The sequence below is a fragment of the Zalophus californianus genome, chromosome 1 (genome assembly GCF_009762305.2).
Source record: "Zalophus californianus isolate mZalCal1 chromosome 1, mZalCal1.pri.v2, whole genome shotgun sequence".
NCBI lineage: Eukaryota > Metazoa > Chordata > Mammalia > Carnivora > Otariidae > Zalophus > Zalophus californianus.
This window is the reverse complement of record NC_045595.1, coordinates 113,629,028-113,650,654: the sequence shown is the minus strand read 5'-3', so window position 1 is coordinate 113,650,654 and position 21,627 is coordinate 113,629,028. Positions and strand designations below refer to the sequence as shown.

General features: G+C 41.1%; 1 protein-coding gene across 8 annotated transcripts in view; it reads right to left on the bottom strand.

Moving 5' to 3' along the window:
- Positions 1 to 21,627, bottom strand: part of LOC113916508 (schwannomin-interacting protein 1) — an 854,544-nt gene that overhangs the window by 18,792 nt on the left and 814,125 nt on the right. For all 8 annotated transcript variants that reach the window (XM_027582977.1, XM_027582979.1, XM_027582978.1 and 5 more), the window contains one exon: positions 9,830 to 9,948. In XM_027582977.1, the coding sequence (XP_027438778.1) occupies positions 9,830 to 9,948 (119 nt within the window). The remainder of the gene's footprint in view (positions 1 to 9,829; positions 9,949 to 21,627) is intronic.

The following is a 21,627-nucleotide window of genomic DNA, read 5'->3' as shown; positions in this document are numbered from 1 at the left end:
AGAGTTGGAGTCTGAACGTGAAGAGGGTTTCAGACTATCTTAACCAACATATTTTACTTTTTCTTCTTTTTTTAATATGTACAAGACACAGGTGATAAAAGTATATATCCAAATAAGTCTAGAAGGCTTCTTTCAATCACTAAAATAAAAACCCTAAGTGTTAAGGAGGCATGTGGAATGGTGGTGGCAGGGGGTTTTCAAAATATCTTCCATGGGTTTTTAATGCATGTGATAATCTGGACGAGAGGAATCTGAGGGGCACGGAAATTTTCCAAGATTGAACAAAAGGACTGTGTTAAACCTCCAGATGACACAGCACACTTGCAGTCAGTGGGAGTGTTTTCTCGTAGCAACGAATGCTTTTGTGAACTCTCAAAGGAACACGGTCTTCATATGAGCTGCATGGGTCCAGACACAGTGTCCAAAGGGAGTGCGAACAGCAGTAATAAAGTCATGATCACTTGTCAGAGATGATGCGCCAATGAAAAATCATTCCTAGAAGCTCTTTTAATTAAACATTTAGCTGTCCACTGGAGCCATTTTTAAATATAAAATGGAGCCCTGTGGCCTTATCCTCCCTGCTTCCCACCCTTTTGCAACAGCTCCAACAATTGAATTCTCACTGGTGATAATAAAAAAATTCGTAAGACAGGGTACAGAACAGCTGGTTTTGCCTCTAGCAAGATGTCAGCTTTCGCTCGCACAAAATTAATTGCACCTAATTAAACTGGGGTCATTGGCATTATTGTAAAGTGAGGCTATTTATTAGACAAAGAAAATTTCTCAAATACCATTTTGCTTTTCTTTCAGGTTTGTGAGAGAGAAGAATTGCTTATATAATTAAATTTGTTTCGCCATTTTAATCTTATGACTCCCCAAAAGATCCACTTCAAATCTTGCTTTACTTTTAAAATTTTGTGCTATTTTAGAACAGTAGAGGTAATCCTTGGAGGAGGACATAAAAAAATGACAGGTTTCCTATGGATTACCTAATTGTTTTTCAAACAGCGTAAAAAAAATAATTTGTAAACTACCATTTACAATGACATGTATCTTGGAATTACACGAAGGGTTTCTAAGCAAATTATTGGTACACGTGTATGAGATTAATATGAAGTTTAAAAGATATGTTGCATGTTATAAATAGGTTGCTACAGTATGTACCTATTACTTCAAGAGAGATGCCACGGAAAGCAAATTTCATTGCGTTGAAATGGGATTACCTCTTTCCTCACCCATGCTGGGTGTACAGGACTACGCTGCTTCTTTCTCCAGGAAATAATGCAAAAATTATTACTGTTAGAGACAAAAGGATGATTTACTTTCCTGGCAAAATGATGCTGGTTCAACTTGGGATTCTGTGGCTATGTATATGCAGATTCCCAATTGCTCATAGTCAAAGCTCCTGTGAATCCAGTTTCTTTACAGGTTCTCTCCATCACTGTTATCTGTCCAGTTGATACAACTCCCTGGGCTGGATGCCTCCCCAGCCTCCATCCCCAGCCCAAACCCAAGAGAAGGGGGTAGGTATCTATGATTGGTCTTATCTCAGCCATTCACCAAGAAACCTATAAGAATAACAAAGAAATGGGTTCCGATTCGGGGATGTTGGAAGGGTTGAGATGCGTAAACAGTAATCATTATTCAAACCAGCTGCTCAAAAGCTCTCTGGGGGAATTTCTGTTTCTCATAATATTTACAGTGTTTAGAGAGAAGGGTTTAGCCTCTTCTAGGTTCCACCTTCCCGCTGTATACTTCATGAAAAGGACTGTATTTATATTTATATGAATATGTATGTAAATAAAAATCTATCTTGGGGTAAGGTAAGAACAGAGGGAAGAGTCAGGTTTATTTTATGGTTAGTCTGAGGTGAGGAGAATGGAGGAGGCCACAGACGTTTTCTCCACATCAGATCAGGTTGTAATGTCTGAAAAATGAAAGGTCTCCCCGCTGTCTATTACAGTGACCGCTCTGTCTGTGCTCCCACAGCAGCCAAGCTGGCTCCAGGCCTTTAATAACACTGAGCTGTACCAACTCAGAATCCCAAATATTACGGCAATTCAAGATTAATTTGGTCAATGAAAAAAATAGTTTATAGGAAAGTATGATACTAGTATTAAGAGAAAAGGAGTATTTTTTTTTCAAGAACATGACTACACTGGATATTTCTTAGAAACCTATTTCAAAAGTACAGTAGGTGATTCACTCTTCTCCTTTCTTTGTAAGCTTTCTTAAAGCTTTCGCCGAAACATTTCTAAACAGGGAAAAATAACAAAGGTCATATAGTCTCAGTTCGAAAAGGCTGATTATGTGTGGATTAGCATGTTCTGAAGAACAAATGGCACCTCCTATATTTGCTGTATTTCAGTGTAAGTCAAATTTAATTAGTTGAGTTATGAAGCAATATCAAAATTTCTTTTGCTGCAGTATTAGGCATGAAATGTCTTTATGGAATTATTATAAGCCTTGCTTACATTTAACAGCTTGTCACTCTTTTTAAAAAGTGCTTTGGGAGACAGCATCAATTAGAAAAATTCAGTGGGGCTAAAACCCAAAGGGCAACTTAGAGGCACTTACACTCACAGGAACAGCTCATACATGTCTTCCCAGAAGACCCTTATGTTACTTCACAATTTCTCACACAGTGTGTATGAAGATAATTTTTACAGGTGAATGCACCTTCCTTAAAATACATAAATAGAACTGCATGATTTTGCCAAAGGTCCCACTTACTTGGGGACATCTCGTCTTAAAAGTAAGCTCAGCACCTCAGAATCCATTGCTTGGCCAATTAATTTTAAGTCCTCGGCCTCATTTAAAATTCAGCACTGAGCTCTTTGGAGTCATACAGTCAAAAAAGATTTACCTGGTTCTGATGATTTAATAATTCAGCACATGTACTCTCGTGCATTCTGGAGCACCATATTAATGGACTTCCAAGTTCTAACATCCCTCAAGTGCTTTTGTAAGTAAGAGGTGAGGTATTTCTGGCTCAATGAAGAATTTCAGGGATTGCAATACATTAGAAAAAAATTAATTCTAATAGGGATGGCAAATGTGGGTTACACAATCGCAACTGAACATTTCCTGAGGCTTTTCTCTTACATTATTACTGACAAGGGGAAATGACAATCAGTCTTTGCACACTTTCCATTTACAGGGATAAAGTGGTATTTCTTAGAGACATTAAGTCTCATCATTAGCCATCATCCTAAAGGGTATCCAAAAAGTCACCGTGTTCTCACCGAGGATGATCTCATCCCAGAATGTGGAGATGAAAACATCTGAAAAAACAGGATATAAATAATCTTCCCTATGGCAAGTCAACAAGCGGAGCTTGTTATAAGCTACTGTGAGATCCATATGTGTTTCGATAGCTGTGTCTACACCGGGGGTAGATGACTCAGTGATTTTCAAATTTGGCTCTGCCTGAAGAGTTTCAGGTGGGCTTTGGGGGCGTGTAGGGAGTGCTGGAGAGAGGCCCTCTGGTGGAGGCCTGGGGAGGGGCACTGAGGGGAAATGACAGGGAGGCATTTTCAGGGCAGGGGTATCAAAGACCCCCTTCTTCTGTCTTCCCAAACCACAGGAGGACAGCTTGGTTTTACACACAGGGTTTCTGCACAGGATTTTATTTGAGAAAATACTTCTGCTATTAGAAATAATGAAAACCATCCTCCAGGAAGCCATCTGGCCCAAACCTTCATGAGACTTCTAGTTCAACATGGCATTCTGAACACAGGTATTTGTCTAGTCTCTCTTCTGAAATCCTGGTAAAATAATATTAAAGGAAGAAAGAAGGCATAAACCTCTAGGGACAAAGAAAGTGGAAAAGGAGACGATAGCACACAAGAGAGTGTGAAAAAATGTTGGAAGATAAAATGCAGATGGGTGAGAGGTATTTGACTTAACATTTCAATTTGCTGGGTGCTTGCAGGGATGGCTGGGGGAGGAAATACATACATGAGCACTGTAGAGTCCAGACATGCTCAGGTACACCTGCAGGCCGGGGAGTAGGCTGGGACTGCACACAAAGAAAGACTGACTGAGCGACTGAAAGGACTACCCAGACCCTCAGTTTGCCCTGTCCACTGTGGCCTGGGAGAACGAGGAAACTATCTTGAGAGGTTGAACCAGGGGAGTTCTGAAAAGGGGCACACTCAGCACAGCTGAAGTATCAAATGGAGGGCCTTTACTGACATCAAAGGAATTAAATAACATTCTACATGATGAACCTTCAACCATTTCCCTGTTAGAGCCTTATAATACTGGCAGCCAGGCTTAAAACCCCTCAGGATGAGGTTGGAGAGTTCTTGGTGGCAACTTAAGAGTCCAAAAGAAAAGACCTTTACATACTTTTATTTGGAGGCACCCTAATGAAACAGTTGCATTTTTATTTGACCATTCTAAGGGGAAGTTCACAATTCCTTAATTCAACAAAATTCAAAAAATCTTTAGTGACTATGTATTAGGCAGTAATTATTTTTATTTTTTTTAAAGATTTATTTATTTGAGAGAGAGAGAGCGAGCACTGGAGCAGGGGGAGAGGGGAGAGGGAGGGAGAGAGAATCCTCAAGCAGACTCCCCACCAAGCATGGAGCCCGACACAGGGCTAGAGCCCAGGACCCTGAGATCAGGACCTGGGCCAAAATCAAGAGTCAGTCGCTTAACCAACTGAGCCACCCAGGCATCCCTGTATTAGGCACTAGTTAGTCAATAGTTATGGTGGAGAACAAGATAGACCTGCTCTCTTGTAGCCCATATTTTAGTGCTAGACAAAGACAAAGAATGAATCAAAAAAAGAAAAAATATATATGTAATACAGTATTAGGTAGTGGTAAGGACCACAGAGGAAAGCAAATTAGGGTAAGAAGATAAGCCAGGTAAGAGGAGAGAAAGTGATAGGCATGGTGGGTGTTTACTTCTTAACTGGGAGGTCAGGGAAGGTCTCTCGGAGGAAACAATGTATGTCACCAAGCCCCAACCACAGAGTTCACTTACAGTATTTAGCATTTTACACTTAATTGTTGATGGGCAGAAATCAAAACAAACAAAAATAAACTCAGAAAACATCATGGACAATGTAGAAATCAGAAGAAAACATTTTAAACAATTTACCTATAATCAATACCTACTGTAAAATGAGAAAGCATCATTTCAAAAATTTTTGAAAACTTAAACGGAGTGGGACAAATTTTTAGAAAAATACAACCCGGGGTGCCTGGGTGGCTCAGTCGTTAAGCGTCTGCCTTCGGCTCCGGTCGTGATCCCGGGGTCCTGGGATCGAGTCCCACATCGGGCTCCCTGCTCCCTGGGAAGCCTGCTTCTCCCTCTCCCACTCCCCCTGCTTGTGTTCCCTCTCTAGCTGTGTCTCTCTCTGTCAAATAAATAAATAAAATCTTTAAAAAAAAAAAAAAAAGAAAAATACAACCCACCAGAACTGACTTAAGAAGAAATAAGAAGCATGTACAATCTTAACACCATCTAAAAACTGGAAACAGTTAAAGCAAACACACAAAGTAAATACCAGGCATGAGAGTTATACAGGTGAGAAATAGCATATTCTAATATTATGCAGACTTTTCTTAGACATTATGTAATAATGTAACCAACTAATTTTTTAAAATTTTATTTTATTATGTGATGTTAATCACCATACATTACATCATTGGTTTTTGATGCAGTGTTCCAAGATTCATTGTTTGCGTATAACACCCAGTGCCCCATGCAGTACGTGCCCTCTTTAATACCCATCACCAGGCTAACCCGTCCCCCCACCCCCCTCCCCTCTAGAACCCTCAGTTTGTTTCTCAGAGTCCATAGTCTCTCCTCATGGTTCGTCTCCCCCTCCGACTTCCCCCTCTTCATTTTTCCCTTCCTACTATCTTCTTTTTTTTTCTTTTTAACATATAATGTATCATTCGTAGCCAACTAATTTTTAAGCCAGCATTGCCCTGATACAAAAACAAGAAAAAAATACCATAAGAAAAGAATACAGCAGACCCATGTCACTCATGAATATAAGTGTACTAATCCTAAACAAAATATAAATAAAATTCAATAGTGTCTGAAAAAAATTCAACCAATTTTGCTTTATACTAGGTATGCAAGGATTGTTCAATATTTTAAAAATCTGTACATGTAATTCAGTAAGAGATTAACAGAGGTAATCCTATAATGATCTCAACAGATGCAGAAAAAGCATGTAATAGTTATATATCTAGTCATGATAAAAATTCTTTACAAATTATGAATATAAGGGAATATAATTAACTCATAAAGAGAGACGTTAAAGAAAACCTAAAATTAACATCATCCTCAATGAGGAAACACTAGAAGTATTCATTTAATATGAGAAATGAGCTAAAGATTCCAACTACTACCATTTTTAATCCTTATTAGGGCCCTACACATGCAAGAAAAGAAAAAAAACCAGAGGCGTGAGGATTGGAAAGCAATAAATAAAGCTGCTGTTTTTCAGATAATAGTATTTAAAAAATCCCAAAGAATCTACAGACAACTTTATTAGAAGTAATAGGAGGGCAGACAAATAGTAGGAACAATATAACGAAGTGGATGTATTTAAGGCTAGTATAAAAACTAAGCTGTATTTCTGCTCACCAGCAGCAAAACAACAAGAATACATTATCAAAGAGAACTTAAAATAATATCAGAATGCCAAGTACCTAGAAATAAATACAACAAAGGACGTACAATATCTGTAAACGAGAAATTACGAACCTTATTAAGAGATACTCAATAAGATCTAAATAAAGGAGACAAAGGCCATGTTGATGGGTAGGGAGATACAATATTGTGAAAAGGCATTCTTCCCTGAGTTGATCTATAGATTCAATACAATTTTAGTCAAAATCCCAAGAGAGTATTTTGCAGCACTTGATTAGATGATTTAAAGTTGATATGGAAGAATACAAAAGCAAAAACAGGTGGCACACTTCTGAAGAAAAAGAGGGGAGGGACTTGCGTGCCTGTCCAGGTATCAGGACTTATTTTGAGGCTACAGTAATTCAGACTATATGGTATTGGTGCAGGGATAGAAACACTAACCAACGAAACAGAATGTATTCTCATTAATGTATAGTTTATACAAAAGTGGTCTGTCAGATCAGTAAAAGAGGGATTGTCTAATAAACAGGATGGAAAAAATGGTCATGTGAATGGAAAAAGATGAAATTAGACATCTCCTCCATAACCATACCAAGAAACCAACTCCTGATTGATTACAGACTTTAAAAAATCACTTTCAACTCTTGGTAGGAAATCTAGGTTAATGTCTTTTGGACCCTGGAGAAGACTTTTTGTACAAGACACAGAAAACATGGACTATGAAAATTTGATAAAAAGAACTCTGGTCATAAAAGACACAGTGAGGAAGTGAAAAGACAGGCTACAACCTGGGAAGAGATATTTGCAATACATACAACATATTAAGGATGAGTATCATGACAAAAGAATGTTGATAAAACAATTTTAAAAAGCATAAAGAATACGACAGAAATTTGGATGTAAGACCCAAATTGACATTTCACAGAAGGGGAAGCAAAGATGCCTAATAAACACAATGAAATACTATTTAATACCCACTGAATTAACACAAAGGTAAAAGGGATCAGCAATATAGTGTGAGAAAGACTTATGGATCCACAGGATCTCTGCAACCTTGCTGGTAACAGTGTAACTTGCTGCAACCACCCTGGAGAACACTTCTGGCGTTATCTTCTGAATGTGAACATTCATGTATTTTCCTAGTAATTCTGTTCCTAGGTGTGCACCAAAGAGAAGCTCTTGCACGTGGGCAGCAGGAGACATGTTCAAGAGTGTTTATAAGCAGTGCTGTTTACAAGAGCAAAACCCCCGAAACAACTCAGTGCCTATAGTCAGAAGAGTGGCTGAATGAAGTGTGATATACTCACAGAGCGGAAGAGAATACAGCAGTCAAAACCATGGACTGGCAAAGGGAAAAAAATGGGGCAGTTCTCATTTCAAGACAGTGATGCTTCTCAAGTAATCACAGCTTACTACATGGTTCAGTGTAAATAATCGATGATCTTAATAATGTAAACAATGAACCGTTGTTTGACCCCAGATTATGAAGTAATTATAAAGGGAGAATACGGGGAGTTATATTGACATGTCTGTGGGAAGGCTGCAGAAGATGTGAATCGTCATTTTCTATAGTTGGTGGTCAGCAGATGGTTATTTAAAATAAAGACTAAGAAAATAGGCATTTTACTTAGAGACGTATAAGAGATATATAGGTAAATTACCTTTTATTAAAAAGGCGTTAAAAGTTGGTGTTAAAAGTTAAAAGTTATTGTTTCTGGAGAGTGGCACAAGACAGAGACAGATGGGACAGGGGACTGTAACTCTTGTGTTGTGTTGTTATTATACATCTTGTAGTTATTGTTAATGCCATTTTCAGAGCCTTATATGCACGTATGTGTGTATGTGTGTGTGTAACTTTTGATTTTAAAAACAAAACCTCCCATTTGGGCCAGATGAATGTGACTTTGCTGAGCAGAGAGATGGGGCTTCTAGAAGAAAACTTTTGGGGGCTTTGGAATATTAGAGAAAAGCAGTAGAGATCTATATGGTCAAATCTCATTTTACAAAAAACAAAGAAACTGAGGCATGGTACAATGAAATTGTTAAAGTCTCAAAATCAGAAACTGACTAGGACTAATCCTCAGTCTCCCGGTCCCTGGGCCAGAGCTCCTCCTGCCACATCCTACAGGGAGGGGAAGGAGGTGCTTTCCAGCAAAGGGAAGGCTGGCCTTCCAGCTCTGGAATGACACGTGAGAAAAGTGAGGGAATTCTAGGAGACCCAACTAGCACCCAGCCGAGGATGAGATGCCGTGATTCTGCAACTCCTGTCTCCACGTATGAACCTGCAGCGGTGACTCCTACATGTGCACATATGAGAGCGTGTGTGTGCTTTCTGATTTTTGCTGATTCAGATGAGTCTCTGAGGATGAGACTGAAATACAAGGTTTACTGAAAGCCAGACAGAATAGATTTAAATAGACGTTAAAGTGTCTAATTCTGGGCATCATAGGAAGGAGAGAGTGGAAATCTGTTGGTTGAATAAATGCATGAACACTGTCATGTGTCTTCCACACCTGGCTTAACATGGTAAATACAGCCAGTATTTATACAGGGAGTGATTCATATGCATATTAAAGTTTGGGAAGCTCTAGTCTACAGCCCTGTTTTCTAGGTAAAATTATAATTTTAATGTTTTAACTGGAATTAAAAGCTATGCAAATGACCAATGGTATCCTGAAATAAATTATAATAAATGAGCAATGATATCCTGAAATAAATTAAGATTAAGGAAAAATGCCTGGAGGACAGGTTAAGTGTACTGTAATAAACATCGAATGATCAAAGTGGGAATTGTATTTTTCAGTTACCAGTATTCATTGCAATCAAATGCATCGGGGGCTGGGGGGGGGATGCTGGATGCTTTGGGACTGCTTAATGGGAATTCTGGTGGTCTGCCACACTTCTCTAAGCATCAGTTGGCTCGATTAAGAGTGTGGCTTGGTTTCCCCATCAAAGTGCAAAATCAGAATTGTGCTTAGGAAAAAAAAATGAAATATAGAAATATGACCTCAAGTGGCTAGGCGAAAACTAAAAAGCAAAAAGCAAACCCAACAGGTGGGGAGGGGGCTGTCTAGAATCCAAATAAAGTGGTAGTATTATGGGGAAAAATACTCAAGGGTTTAAAAGATATCTTTTATTAAACGTATAGTCAGATGACAAAATCCATTAGGGACATATCAGAAAATCAACTCAAAAGAACACTCACCGAGAGGAAAGGCTTGGCTTCCCACTTTTGCTACAGCTGGTATAAATTCCTGGGCCATCATCAAAGAAACTTCCAAGTGCCAACTTCTGTCGGATAGATTCTCTCTCATTTTTCTGTGCCTAAAATTTCAGGAAAATAAAAAATGCTGATAAGCGGGCAGATACATCACAGCCATAGCCTGTCTAACTGCTAAGTTTCTTAGAACTGCAACCTCAGAGGAAACACCAATAGACCACAGCACAAGAGCATGTGAATTATGAAGAGCTCAAATTCACCCAATCATTCCTGGTTTCACCTCCTCAAGCAATTTCAGTTCTTCAGAGCCTTTCACGATCACGGGTCTAGGAAATCACCATGGTGGTACTAAATGTTGGTCACCGGAAGAGAATTAGATTTTTGGGTGCTGTAATCTTTCTTCTTCTTACCTGCTAGATTTGACAGCACGTAAGAGTAAAGTTGTGGAGGATAAGCACTTTGTCCCAAATCAAATCACCTTTATCCCAAATGTGGCCTTTCCCAGGATCTTGTCTTCTCTCTTCTGTATATCGTCTCTTTGGCCCACTTTCTCTATTGCAAGAATATTAATTCATTCAGCCAATACGCACCGAGCCTCTAGGAGATGGCAGGTGCCACATTACAATGTGGGACCCAGCCCAGGCTGGATGATCGCAGCCCCTGCCTGCACCTAGCTTACAGTCTTGGTTCAAGAGGTCTCCTGATCTCATCGGGTTCAGAACCCTAACATATGGACTGGAATAGCTGGAGAATTCTAATTGGGCCCACCTGTTTCATATTTTGAAGGGAAATCAGGGTCAGTGTGCGTAGCAAAAGGATGTGGGAAACTATACTACTGTGATAATTTGGATATGTTTACAACACTTGGCTTCCCATAAAAGTCCCATAAAAACTCACCGTGCTGAACTTTTATACCCTTTAAACAACATGGGAGAAGATTAGAAATGGTTTCCTTAGTTAAAAATAAAACAACTACGAAAAAAATATAATGAGTGAGAAATCCTGGGGTGAGAACGAGAGTTTGGTTATCTGTTCTGTGGGATGACGGAAGATGGGAGAAGCACCTTCGATGTTCTGAGCGGGGGCTGAAGACGATGAGCAAATTTTATTACCCAAAGCAGCTCACATGATTGAGCGTGGCTACGGAAGGCAAGATGGCCCTTGATTCTTCCCATAGGAGGTTCTGGAGCCACAGCTGCTGCCACAGAACCCAGAAGTTACACATGAAAGCTCTGAGCTATCATCCGAGCATACTGTGGCAGTGACGAGACGCACAACCTGTTGGAAGGGTCTCTTTTCACCCCCAAGTGAAGGCGGTGTACTATAGGTTAAGGCTGCTCTAACATGGTGGTTATCAACCACATGTGGCTATTTACACTTAGATGAAAAATTAGTTAATTAAAAGTTCAATTCCTAGGTCACACTAGCTACATTTCATGAGCTCCACAGCCAGGGGCTGGGGGGGCCCCATAATCAACAGAGTAGAATAAAATACATGACAGCACAGTGCTGCTGAGACAGTGGTTCTCAGTTGCCAGCTTCCACAGTTCGTGTCAGAATTTCCCAATTTCCCGCAGCCTTTTAAAACACACATTCCCATAGCTTCTTGGACTTTGGCTAAGATCAAGTGTAAAATACACATCCCAGGCTCCAGCAGCAGATTTTTAGTTTTAATAGGTTTGCGAACTTCTAGTTCAAGGACAGCTCATCTCTGTTCTCCTTTTCCCTAACATTTTTTAATTCTTGGAAACCATAGCATTCTTTCGACTCTCACACTTATGGATTATATCTGTATCTATTGATTTGGATAGCCCTCCATTTTGGCATGTCCCAACTGGAGCTGTGTCATGCTCAAGAGCTATAGTGTATGGGTGTGTGTGTACAGTAGGGCCCCACAGAAGACTGTGGGTCTATAGTGACTATAAGACTATAGTGACAGATGCGATGCTGATACATTGTTGCTGGCCTAGCACAACAAAGTAACCATAAGGTTGTAAAGGAGAGCAAGAAGGCTTTTAGTTTTATTAAATTTATTTAATTAAAGCCACCCACCCTCCCAAATATGCAGGCTGGTACTTGTGATGGTTCTGCCAAAACACAACCATTTGATATCATTTGACATCTCTGTAAGTTCATTTCAAAATCCTAATATCTGCCGTGCAGATTTAGTGTAGTTAGTGAAACTATCTCTTAATTCATATAAAATACAAAAGAAATTTTCACCCAATAATCTTTACAGTCAGAAAACTTGAGTGAAATTGAATATCCAAAAAGAAAATCAGCAGGTAACATGAATGTTAATGACTAATGTTCAACAATATGCTGGTGCTCAACATTAGCCGGGCAGAGGTTTTATTTGAAGAAAATACCTATCCCAGTGGTGAATGTGTGAACACACCCTTGATTCCATGTCTATCTTTCCGGATTTACTTGGTCCACTAGAGCTATCGATACTGGAGAAGGTCTTAAAAATATTTCTATTGACATTAATTACAATTCTCCATACTTGGATATTTCATGACCAGTTGAAGAGGACTGTCTTATAATACACACTCTCTCACACTTCCCTTCTCTCTCTCTCTCTGGATCCCACTGAACAAATCAAGAGAAGTGTAAATAATATATGACCCATAATCCCACCCCTTAGACACAGATCACTGCTAACATTTGGGTTTTTGGGGATAGCTCTTTTTAGCTTTTTATGTATTTGTTCCTTTTTATAAAACTGGGATCATATTGTTTATTCATTCTGAAAATTCCCTCATATCATTTAATATTCTTTAAAACGCAATTTTTAATGGTTGTATATCATTCTGTCCTATGGAGTTACCTTCTATTGTTAGTCATTTGGGCTGTATCCAATGAAAAATAACACAGAAGTTAGCATTTTTTACATAAATCCCTGCCCACGTGTCTGATTATTTCCTCAGGATAAGTTCCTGGATGTGGAATTACCAGATCAACTGAGTGTGAACATTTGTGGAAGCTCTTGACACATTTTGTCACATTGCTCTAGAGAAAAGCTGTTCCAATTTACATGCCCACCAGCAACATAAAAGGGTGTGGCTTTCACTACATCCTGGCTAATGCTGAATTATTTTCACTGGAAAAAAATGCTGTTATTTTTAATTTGATAGGCAAAAAGTGGTATTCTTTTATGTTATTTCTTTGATTAGCAGTGATAATATTTAGACTTTTTTTAGTTACTGTACTTGCATTTCTCTGAATTCTAGCTTTGCTTATTTTTCTATAAAGATCTAAAGTTTTGAAATTTTTATATTAAGCACGTTAGTCCTTTTTTGAGTTTAAATCTAAGTGTTAATGTAGTTAAGTCAATAGCTTGCTTTCTCTGAAGTGTCGTTGAAGGCATTGTGCTTGGAAAGCCCTTCCTAGTCCAGAGGTAGAAGATCTCACTGGATGTTGGGAGGAAAATGAGGAAATTTATGGAAATTGCTTAGCAGCAGAGGTGGTGGTAATGTAAATGTGTCATAAATGGTAGCTATTACGGTTAATCCTCCGACAGTTCTTGCTTTGAGGATGAGGGACTGGAGGATGAAGGAAGGTTACCCTCCTGTTAGAAGACCTAGGATTCAAGTCCAACCTTCTGGTGCTGGATCTTTCTGCCCTTCTGCACTGATAAGTGAGGTGTCCAGGCAAATAATGGTGCGTGCCATGTTGGAGATATGATGTGGGACTTATGAGTTACAGATCTATTTCTTTCCAGAAATGGGTGTGATGTGCTTCAGAAAAGGAGAAAACACACACACCAACGCCCAATCATAGCCACAAATATTTACAAAACAAATACCTTCTCATCAGAGCCACTCTCCTTGATACCACTGCTTAGTCTTCCTTTTGGAACAAATGCCTAACATTTCAACTAACTATAATTCAACTGACTAGTGAAACAGTTTTTCTCTTTAAATTCAACAATTGGAATTATTTTCCTTTCAGTTGCCCGTGTGTGTGTGTGTGTGTGTGTGTGTGTGTGTGTGTGTGTTGGGGGGGTAGTTTCAAAATTCTTTTGTTCTCTAAGGAATTATACCTGCAGGGCAATTATGTCCTCCAAACCTCCTGGAGCCCAAATGTGCCCCAGTGTGAGGAACAGGGAAGTGTCCAGGAAGAGGAAGAGGCGGACTCAAAACTACACTGTTGGCTAGGCTTCTGGCATGTGGAGCCATGTCCACTCCTAAAATGGCCCTGGGAACTACCCTCTTAAAACAAAAGGAAAACATGGAAAATGGATAACTGCTCGCAAAAAGCAAATGGGCAGCTGAGGAATAGTGGCTCATCACTGTGAGACAGAAAGCCTATTCAAGACCAAGAGGAGAGTAAAAATGTGCTCAGAAATTCACCATTGTCCAGCCACAGGCAGTGAGTTTTTGTCCTCGCCTGTTGCTGAATTCCCTACTGCCAGCCTCTGTGCCCTGGCAGATAAGACTCACAATGGCTTCTGAGGGCACCATGTGAGCCACGATCTCAGAACACAGACCACTGAGCACTTTCAGCCCCCAAACGCCGATGCTCAGCCCTTCCCACCGTGCCACTGCTCAACTGACATTCCCCAAGCTTGATAAGAACAGAGAGGGCTGTTTGGTAAAAGAAAGAAAAAGCAAAATGTTCTGCTTGAGTGGGTACTGGCCCTCTCCAAATGTGGTATGTCCCCAAGTCCTTTGCACACTTTTTTCAGGATGGGGCGGTGCCTGTCCCTTACACACGGATACCATTCCGGGGGCCACCTTGTCTTTCATATGCTAACCTGCACATAAACTTGTAAATGGAAGACTGGGGGTATCTTGTGGATTTCTAAAATTTATTTGACACACTGTTTTTTGTGGGGGTAGCTGTGGGGCCACCAGGCCTCTCAGGAACACGCTTTGGGAAATAACATCCTACACCTCAACCCAGCTGGTTATCAGGACGCTGCAAACAGCTGCTTCCTTCTGACTCCTGCACAGATGACGAAACCCACGTAGCCGGAAAGGGCCTGTCCGATGAAAAGGGAGGTGTTCCTTAAATTCCCCAAAGGAGGAAGACGTTTAAAGAAGTTTGGTCTAGAAAAACAGAGGACCCGACTGATGTGACTGGCACAGCAGCCTGCAGGAATAAAGGCAGATGTGAGCTGGGGAGCAGCAATAATCTGGCCGGGCCAGGATTCGGTTGTGGGCCTGGGAGAAAGAAAACGGTTTCCCCCAAATTTTCTGTCTTCCATCTTTTCCCTGGATTGATCTTCCCCTCCACCCCAGTTCCACTTGTTTCTTACTTTTACTTGTTCACCAAGGGAATAGAAATAACCTTTTATTATTGGATGTGCTTGTTTTTTTAAGATTTTATTTATTTGAGAGAGAGAGAGAGAGCACACGAATGGGGAGGAGGGGCAGAGGGAGAGGGAGAAGCAGACTCCTTGCTGAGCAGGGAGCCCAGTGTGGGGCTCGATCCCAGGACCCTGAGATCACGACCTGAACCGAAGGCAGACACTTAAACCACTGAGCCACCCAGGTGCCCCTGGATGTGCTTGTTTTATAATGCTAACCTTCTCAGTACTCAGTTCACTTCTAATCCTGGAGATCCCCCTTCTGGCATCTTCCTTTCTGCACTGCTCAACTGCTGCCTGGTCAGGGCTTCTCACACTTCAGGGTGCATGGGAATCACCGCTGAGGAAAAACTTCCTAAGAATGGGGGTGGGGGGGCTGCATTATTCCAGAAGCTGATGAATACCCTGGTCCCCCATGGCCGGTAAAGAAACTCAGGATGCCAGGAGGTTGCTGGAACACGAGTATGCCATGTGGAGAACTGCAGAGGCGGGCACACGTACAAAGTGGCCCTCTCTCTGTCACAAATTTCTTGAATCTGGTAGTTCTCAAACTTGATTATGCATGAGAATCACCTGGAGGGCTTGTAAAGACACACTATTTTTCTCACTCAAAAGGTCTGGGGTACAGCTGAGAAAATGCATTTTTTAAAAGTTCCCAGATGCTGCTGGTTCAGATACTTTTGAGAACGCTGGCTCTAAGCAATTGAACAGATCAAGTGGCTAGATGGAACACAGAGTGGGTTCTTCTCTGAGTACACATCTGTTCCATGCGGATAGCCAGACTCTGGATCCAGGAGGATTTCCTCTGCAGCTGCCTGGCCTTGCCAGGATGCATGTTTTGAAGCAATTAATGAACTCCTTGCTTCAGTGCAATCTATTGCCTAGTGATATCGGCATCATCACCATTAACAGCATCCACCAGGGAATGCAACTGGGATTCTGGAGCTCCCTGTGGAAAAGCACTCTTCCTTTAGGAAAATAGAAGTCACTCTTATTTCTCTCCTCAGCTCGTAAGGAAGACAGCTTTACTCTAACATTTATAGGTAGCATTCCAGTGCGGAGGAGCTGGAGGCTTTTAAACTCTGGGAACCAGAAGTACAGAACTTATTTGTTCATTAGGCAAATTGTGTGAATTTTCTTAAAAACAAAAAAATACCCAAAAGAAAACCCAAGTATACTGATACTAGTTATTTTCCTATTGAAACAACCATGGGTTTGCCACAAGATCAAAATATGAAAACATCCTTCTATAAGAAGATAAATTGTACATTTTTGGATGTCAAGTGCATAAATACACTGTGCAGGTTTTTTCAAGTTTTTGCATCTTATTTTATCCCCTGGGAAGAGGAAACAGAGGTTAAATAACCTGGTATCTTTCCATTGTATCACTGAATGGATACCTTCTGGATGTTTTCTCTTCCGTTTGTATTTCTGATGTTTTCCATTTCAGACACTTACACTAATCAGTCCAGAAAGATTTCCTGAAATGCTGTTGAAATCTCTTATCTTTGCATCCTTGCACTGATCTGCCTAAACAAGTCCTCTGGACTAGATGTCAGGCTGGGCTGTTGGGCAGTGTTGAGGCCTGGGTTCGGCTTGCTCAGCATCAGTACTCACGAGAGAGCTGGCCTGGGAGACCTAAAGTCCAGGATGGGCACCCAAGGGAAATGCCTGTAGGGCCCGGGGTCTTCTGACACCTATTTCAGAGAACTGCCCGATATTAAAAGTGTGGGGATGCCAGTCCAGAGGATAGAGATCTTTGTTTACAATTAGTTCATCCCGAGGATGGCTTTGCCTATTGACTGTATTCCTTCTCCCGACACAATAGGGAGGCGATATAAACAGAAGCAGGTGGACACAAGTGCTATTGTGCAGAGTCCCTAACAGTCCCTGAATACTCAATTGTTAAGGACCAGAGTGAAGGTATCTAACACCTAGGGTTGAGGTTTAGTAGCCAATTACTGGCTGAATGGAAGCTCTGGTGAAGGTAACGGGGCCCCAGGTGCAATCCACAAAGATGACTATGTAGCCCTATGAGTGGCATGTCCCAAACAGGAACTGCTGGGAGCATCTTGTTTTTGTTTGTTTTTTTATTTTTTTTTAGGATTTTATTCATTTATTTGAGAGAGAGCATGTGTGCACACGAGCGGGAGGAGCAGCAGAAGGACAAACGGACTCCCTACTGAGCATGGGCCAACGTGGGGCTTAGGCTCGATCCCAGGACCCTGGGATGATGACCTGAGCTGAAGGCAGACGCTTAACTGACTGAGCCACCCAGGCGCCCCTGCTGGGAACATCTTGAGGTCTTTCTGGTTCTCACATGACTAGCCACAGAGACTACTTTTTAACACAGGGCAGTATTGTCTGGGAATCTTTCTAGCAGGTGACGTTTCAGAAGTCTCTAAAACCACCACTGTCATTCAGTATCACAGTGAGAACACAACATTTCAAAACACCCACTGCATGGTTATGAAACAGCCCAACCTCAATCAACTTCCAGGAAGCTGATGTCCTCAATTTCCCATGTTGGGGTGGACGTATGATTGGGAGAGTCAGACACAGGTATGACCAGAAAGGAGGCAGGGTGTTCAGGGGATTGGGGGTCAAGAAGACCCAAGTTAACATCTTGACTCTGATGTTTACGAATGCAAATTAAAGAAACTCTTTAAGCCTCAGTTTCTTTTTCTGAAAAAAGGGATACTAATACCTATCTCACAGGTTGTTTTAAGGATTAAATGAAATACAGAAAGGACCTGGCACAGTGCCTGGCCCAGAGAAAAACTTATTCAAAAACTTTTAACATAAAAACTTGTTAACATTAAAGGGTAGAGGTGGGGTAAGCTGGTGAAGAGAGTGCAGAAATGGATAAAAGAGGGCCAGAAATGTCCAGAACCGGCAAATCTATGAAAACAGAAAGTAGATTAATGGTTGTGGGGGAAGGGGGAACTAGGAGTAACTGCTAATGGGTACAGGGCTTCTTAAAGTGTTTTGGAATTAGCAGTGGTTTGCACCTTAGGAACATACTAAAACCCACCAAAACGTACAGTATGGAATGGTGAATTTTATGGTATATGAATTATATCTTAAAGCCCCCTCCCCCCCACAGGTAACTCACATACCACATATCTGGAAAATCCCGTTACCTGAAACAACCCATTCCTGACCGGGCTGGCGTGCCAACAGGGTAACAGGATGGAAAGAACCCTGAACTAGGAGCCAAGAGGCTCCATATTTTTAGCATCTGAGACCAACGAGGCCAGTTCCTCCCTTGAAAGAAAAGGAGACCGTGGCCCAGAAAGCTGAAAAGATTGTTCCCAGGTGGCCGAGGTAAGGCCAGGCTCCAGGGTTCAGTAACTCCACGGAGCTCTTCAGGCGTATTCAGCCCTTCCAGGCAGGAAGACGTGAGGGTTAATGGAGGTCGACGGCTGCTTTCCCTCCGTAATTGTGTGGGGAGGGCAGAGCTCTTGTCTGGGATGGCAGCCGGCATTCTGTGCTCCTGTTTATTGCAGTTTATCTCAAGCAGTCATTTCCATTCACCTTTTAAAAAAAACATGAGGCGCAGCTGTGGCTTCCCTTTAAATATTGTTCCTTCCAGGCTTTTAATTTTTTCACGGGCTCCTCCCTCATCTTTCACCATAATTAGATGCACCACACTAGAGACAGCACCTCGGAGAAACAAAGCGAGCAAGCTGGCTTTTCCATGCTCTGACCACACACAGCCCTGTCCGCAGCTCCTTCTTCTGCAAGGAGTAGCCTGGGGACAGACCCAGCCTCTTCTGCAAGGAGTAGCCTGGGGACAGACCCGCGTCCTGTGTCGCTCTGCTCTGGGACAAAGCGGGGGCCAGCATTCTATGTTAAATTCTCATTTCCTTGCCCAGGTCCTGAGATGGCAAAGGCTGCACGTTTCCCAAGTCCCCACTGGATCCGAACATTCTTCTAGGCAGCATCAATTCCATGTCAGCTTACTTGCTGGTGTGCCTCCCCACGTGGACGCTAAGCTCCTTGAGGCGAAGCCCAGCCTCCCTTCTGCGATCCTAGCCCCCTACACAATGCCAGGGGCTCTTGGGAGTGATGGCTAAGGAATCAGGACGTGGATCCCATGCTGCATGCCACTGTGGTCCTGAGGACAGTCAGCTGTGTGGGTCTTTGCCAAAAGGTCAGAGGTTGCTCAGAGCAAAGCAGGACAATAATGGACTACACACCTGAGATTCTGCCGTGGTGCAGACTTTCCTCCCTATATACTAAGATCTGTTTTACTACTCCTCTACTGAATAAACCAGAGGTCCTTAATGAAACATCTTTCTTACCATCAGGACCTTCCCCTGAGGAATAGGAACAGATGTATACTCTTTTCCTTCCTTTGCCAAGGTGGAATCTAATTTTAGTCGTCAGAAAGTGACCTTTCCCCCAAAGGCTGTTTGCCTGACTCTAAAACCTTGTAAAATAACCCCTAGACACATGTGGCATTTATTAGTGTGACTGGTATAGGAAATTGTACTGTACCTAGGCAGGGGTATACCAATTTTCCAACTGTTTTTGACAACGGACCTCAAAGTGACAGGAAGTAAAAGAAGAAATTATTGAAACTTTTATATTTATAAACATTTTATGTTAAAAAGATCTATTTGTGTATATGTTTTTTACATACAAAATATGTGTCTGTAGTAGTGTATATGTATAATTTATGAATAGAATAGATATATATTAGAGGTATGAGTTCAAAAACATTTTACTGATGAATCCAAGGTTAAAAAAAGCCTGCGGACCACTGCTTTACAGCATCTAATTAACTTTCTACTTAGCCAACCAAACAGGAGAAACATGAGAGAGAAAAACATAGAAAGGAAGATGTGAATTAGGAAAAGTGATTTTTATACTAGGTAACTGTTTTCCTAGTCTTTATATTTTAAAGAAAGCATATGTCTTGCCCTGATTCACCAGACGTTCATGATGAAATTATCAACAGTGGTTTTTTGTTTTTGTTTTTAGCATACTGAAGCCTCCAGAGTAACCAACATGTACATTAGTTTGAAAGTCCTTGGCTTAAGAAAAGTAGTTACAAAGCGGAAATGACAAGAGCACGCTCACGTTTAGGGGCCAGAAAAATACAGATTGATCTCTGTGTATCCTACACATCTAGTAGGTTTCATCTCGTGGTCTTTTGTTCTCCCCTATTAGATACTGTTTCTCCTGAAATCACAGGTGGCATTCTCCTGCCTTAGATAAGGCACTATACAATGCAACTCTGTTTTGTTGCTGATGATGTTTTAAAGCCACTTGAGCCTCACATGTTTGTCATTTTAGTCAGTGCTGTATCAGGTTGCCAGCATATCATCGCTTGCTCATTCCAGGCATGTGGGCTCTCAGTTTCCAAGAAGGGAAAAACTACAGCAGTCATTACTCTGTTGTTACTGCAGTAGCCACGGTATGTCTTTCATTTTTTCCTAAGTGCAAAGTGACCTATGCTTTTCTACCTGAGAAACGGTTTGAGCATGACCAGTCCTTTGGCACTGGAAAGAGGCGGGCTGAGAACTGTGCCGCTTGTCTTCCAGGCCGGGTAAGTGACCCACTCTGATGGCTGAGTGTCCTATGCCTCTTTTGCACACCCGCTTCTGGCAGGAGGGGACAGCTGAGAGGTGTCAGAGTTTCAGTATTTGGCACACTTATCACCTTGTGCACTCGTTCCCTTCTTGGGGAGCGCAAGGGAAGAAAAATGCATAGGGCAACATGGCAGGTCATTTAAACCTCTTTTACACATTTAAGTTTTGGGTTCTGGAGAAAAGAGCATCAACTATTGTGAACTGCTCTAAGAAATAAAGTACATACTTAAAACATCCCCCACATTCAAACACAATTTAATGTATGAGATACAAAATGCCATATTTTACACTATTATACTTAGGAAACTATCATGATAGAACTTTCTATATCTTACTCTGGAGGAAAAAAAGTTAACGACATAGTTGATCAAATTAAAAATTGAGCAGCAAGTTTTGCCGTTCGAGGAAGCTGCATTAAGTAGGATTTACCTCTGAAGGAAAAGAGGTCTTGCTTTCAGGTCCATGATGGAAGGACCCTTATTCTTCACACTGTGATGTGTTGTGACCTACACTTGACTTGTGGAAAATAATAAGGGGGAAAGGATGTAGTGTGGTTTGGCCTTCTGTGGACAGACAAGCATATACTTGTAGTTTAATTTCATGACCTCACCCATATAACTAAAGCTATTTTTGCTTGGGCCTGTTATTACCGACAATTACCAGATAAAACATTCCAAAAATATATTTACTGTCTTTCAAAAGAAAAGGCTAGCAAAGTATTAGCAGATACTGTAACAATTTTTCAAAACCCCACTCTTCTCTTGGTAAAACTCTATTTTTCATTGTTAAAAAAGTCACACTTAAAAGACAGGTTAAACATTCTAGTAATTATTTACTGGGGGTAAACTATCAACCTATGTCAAAAATTT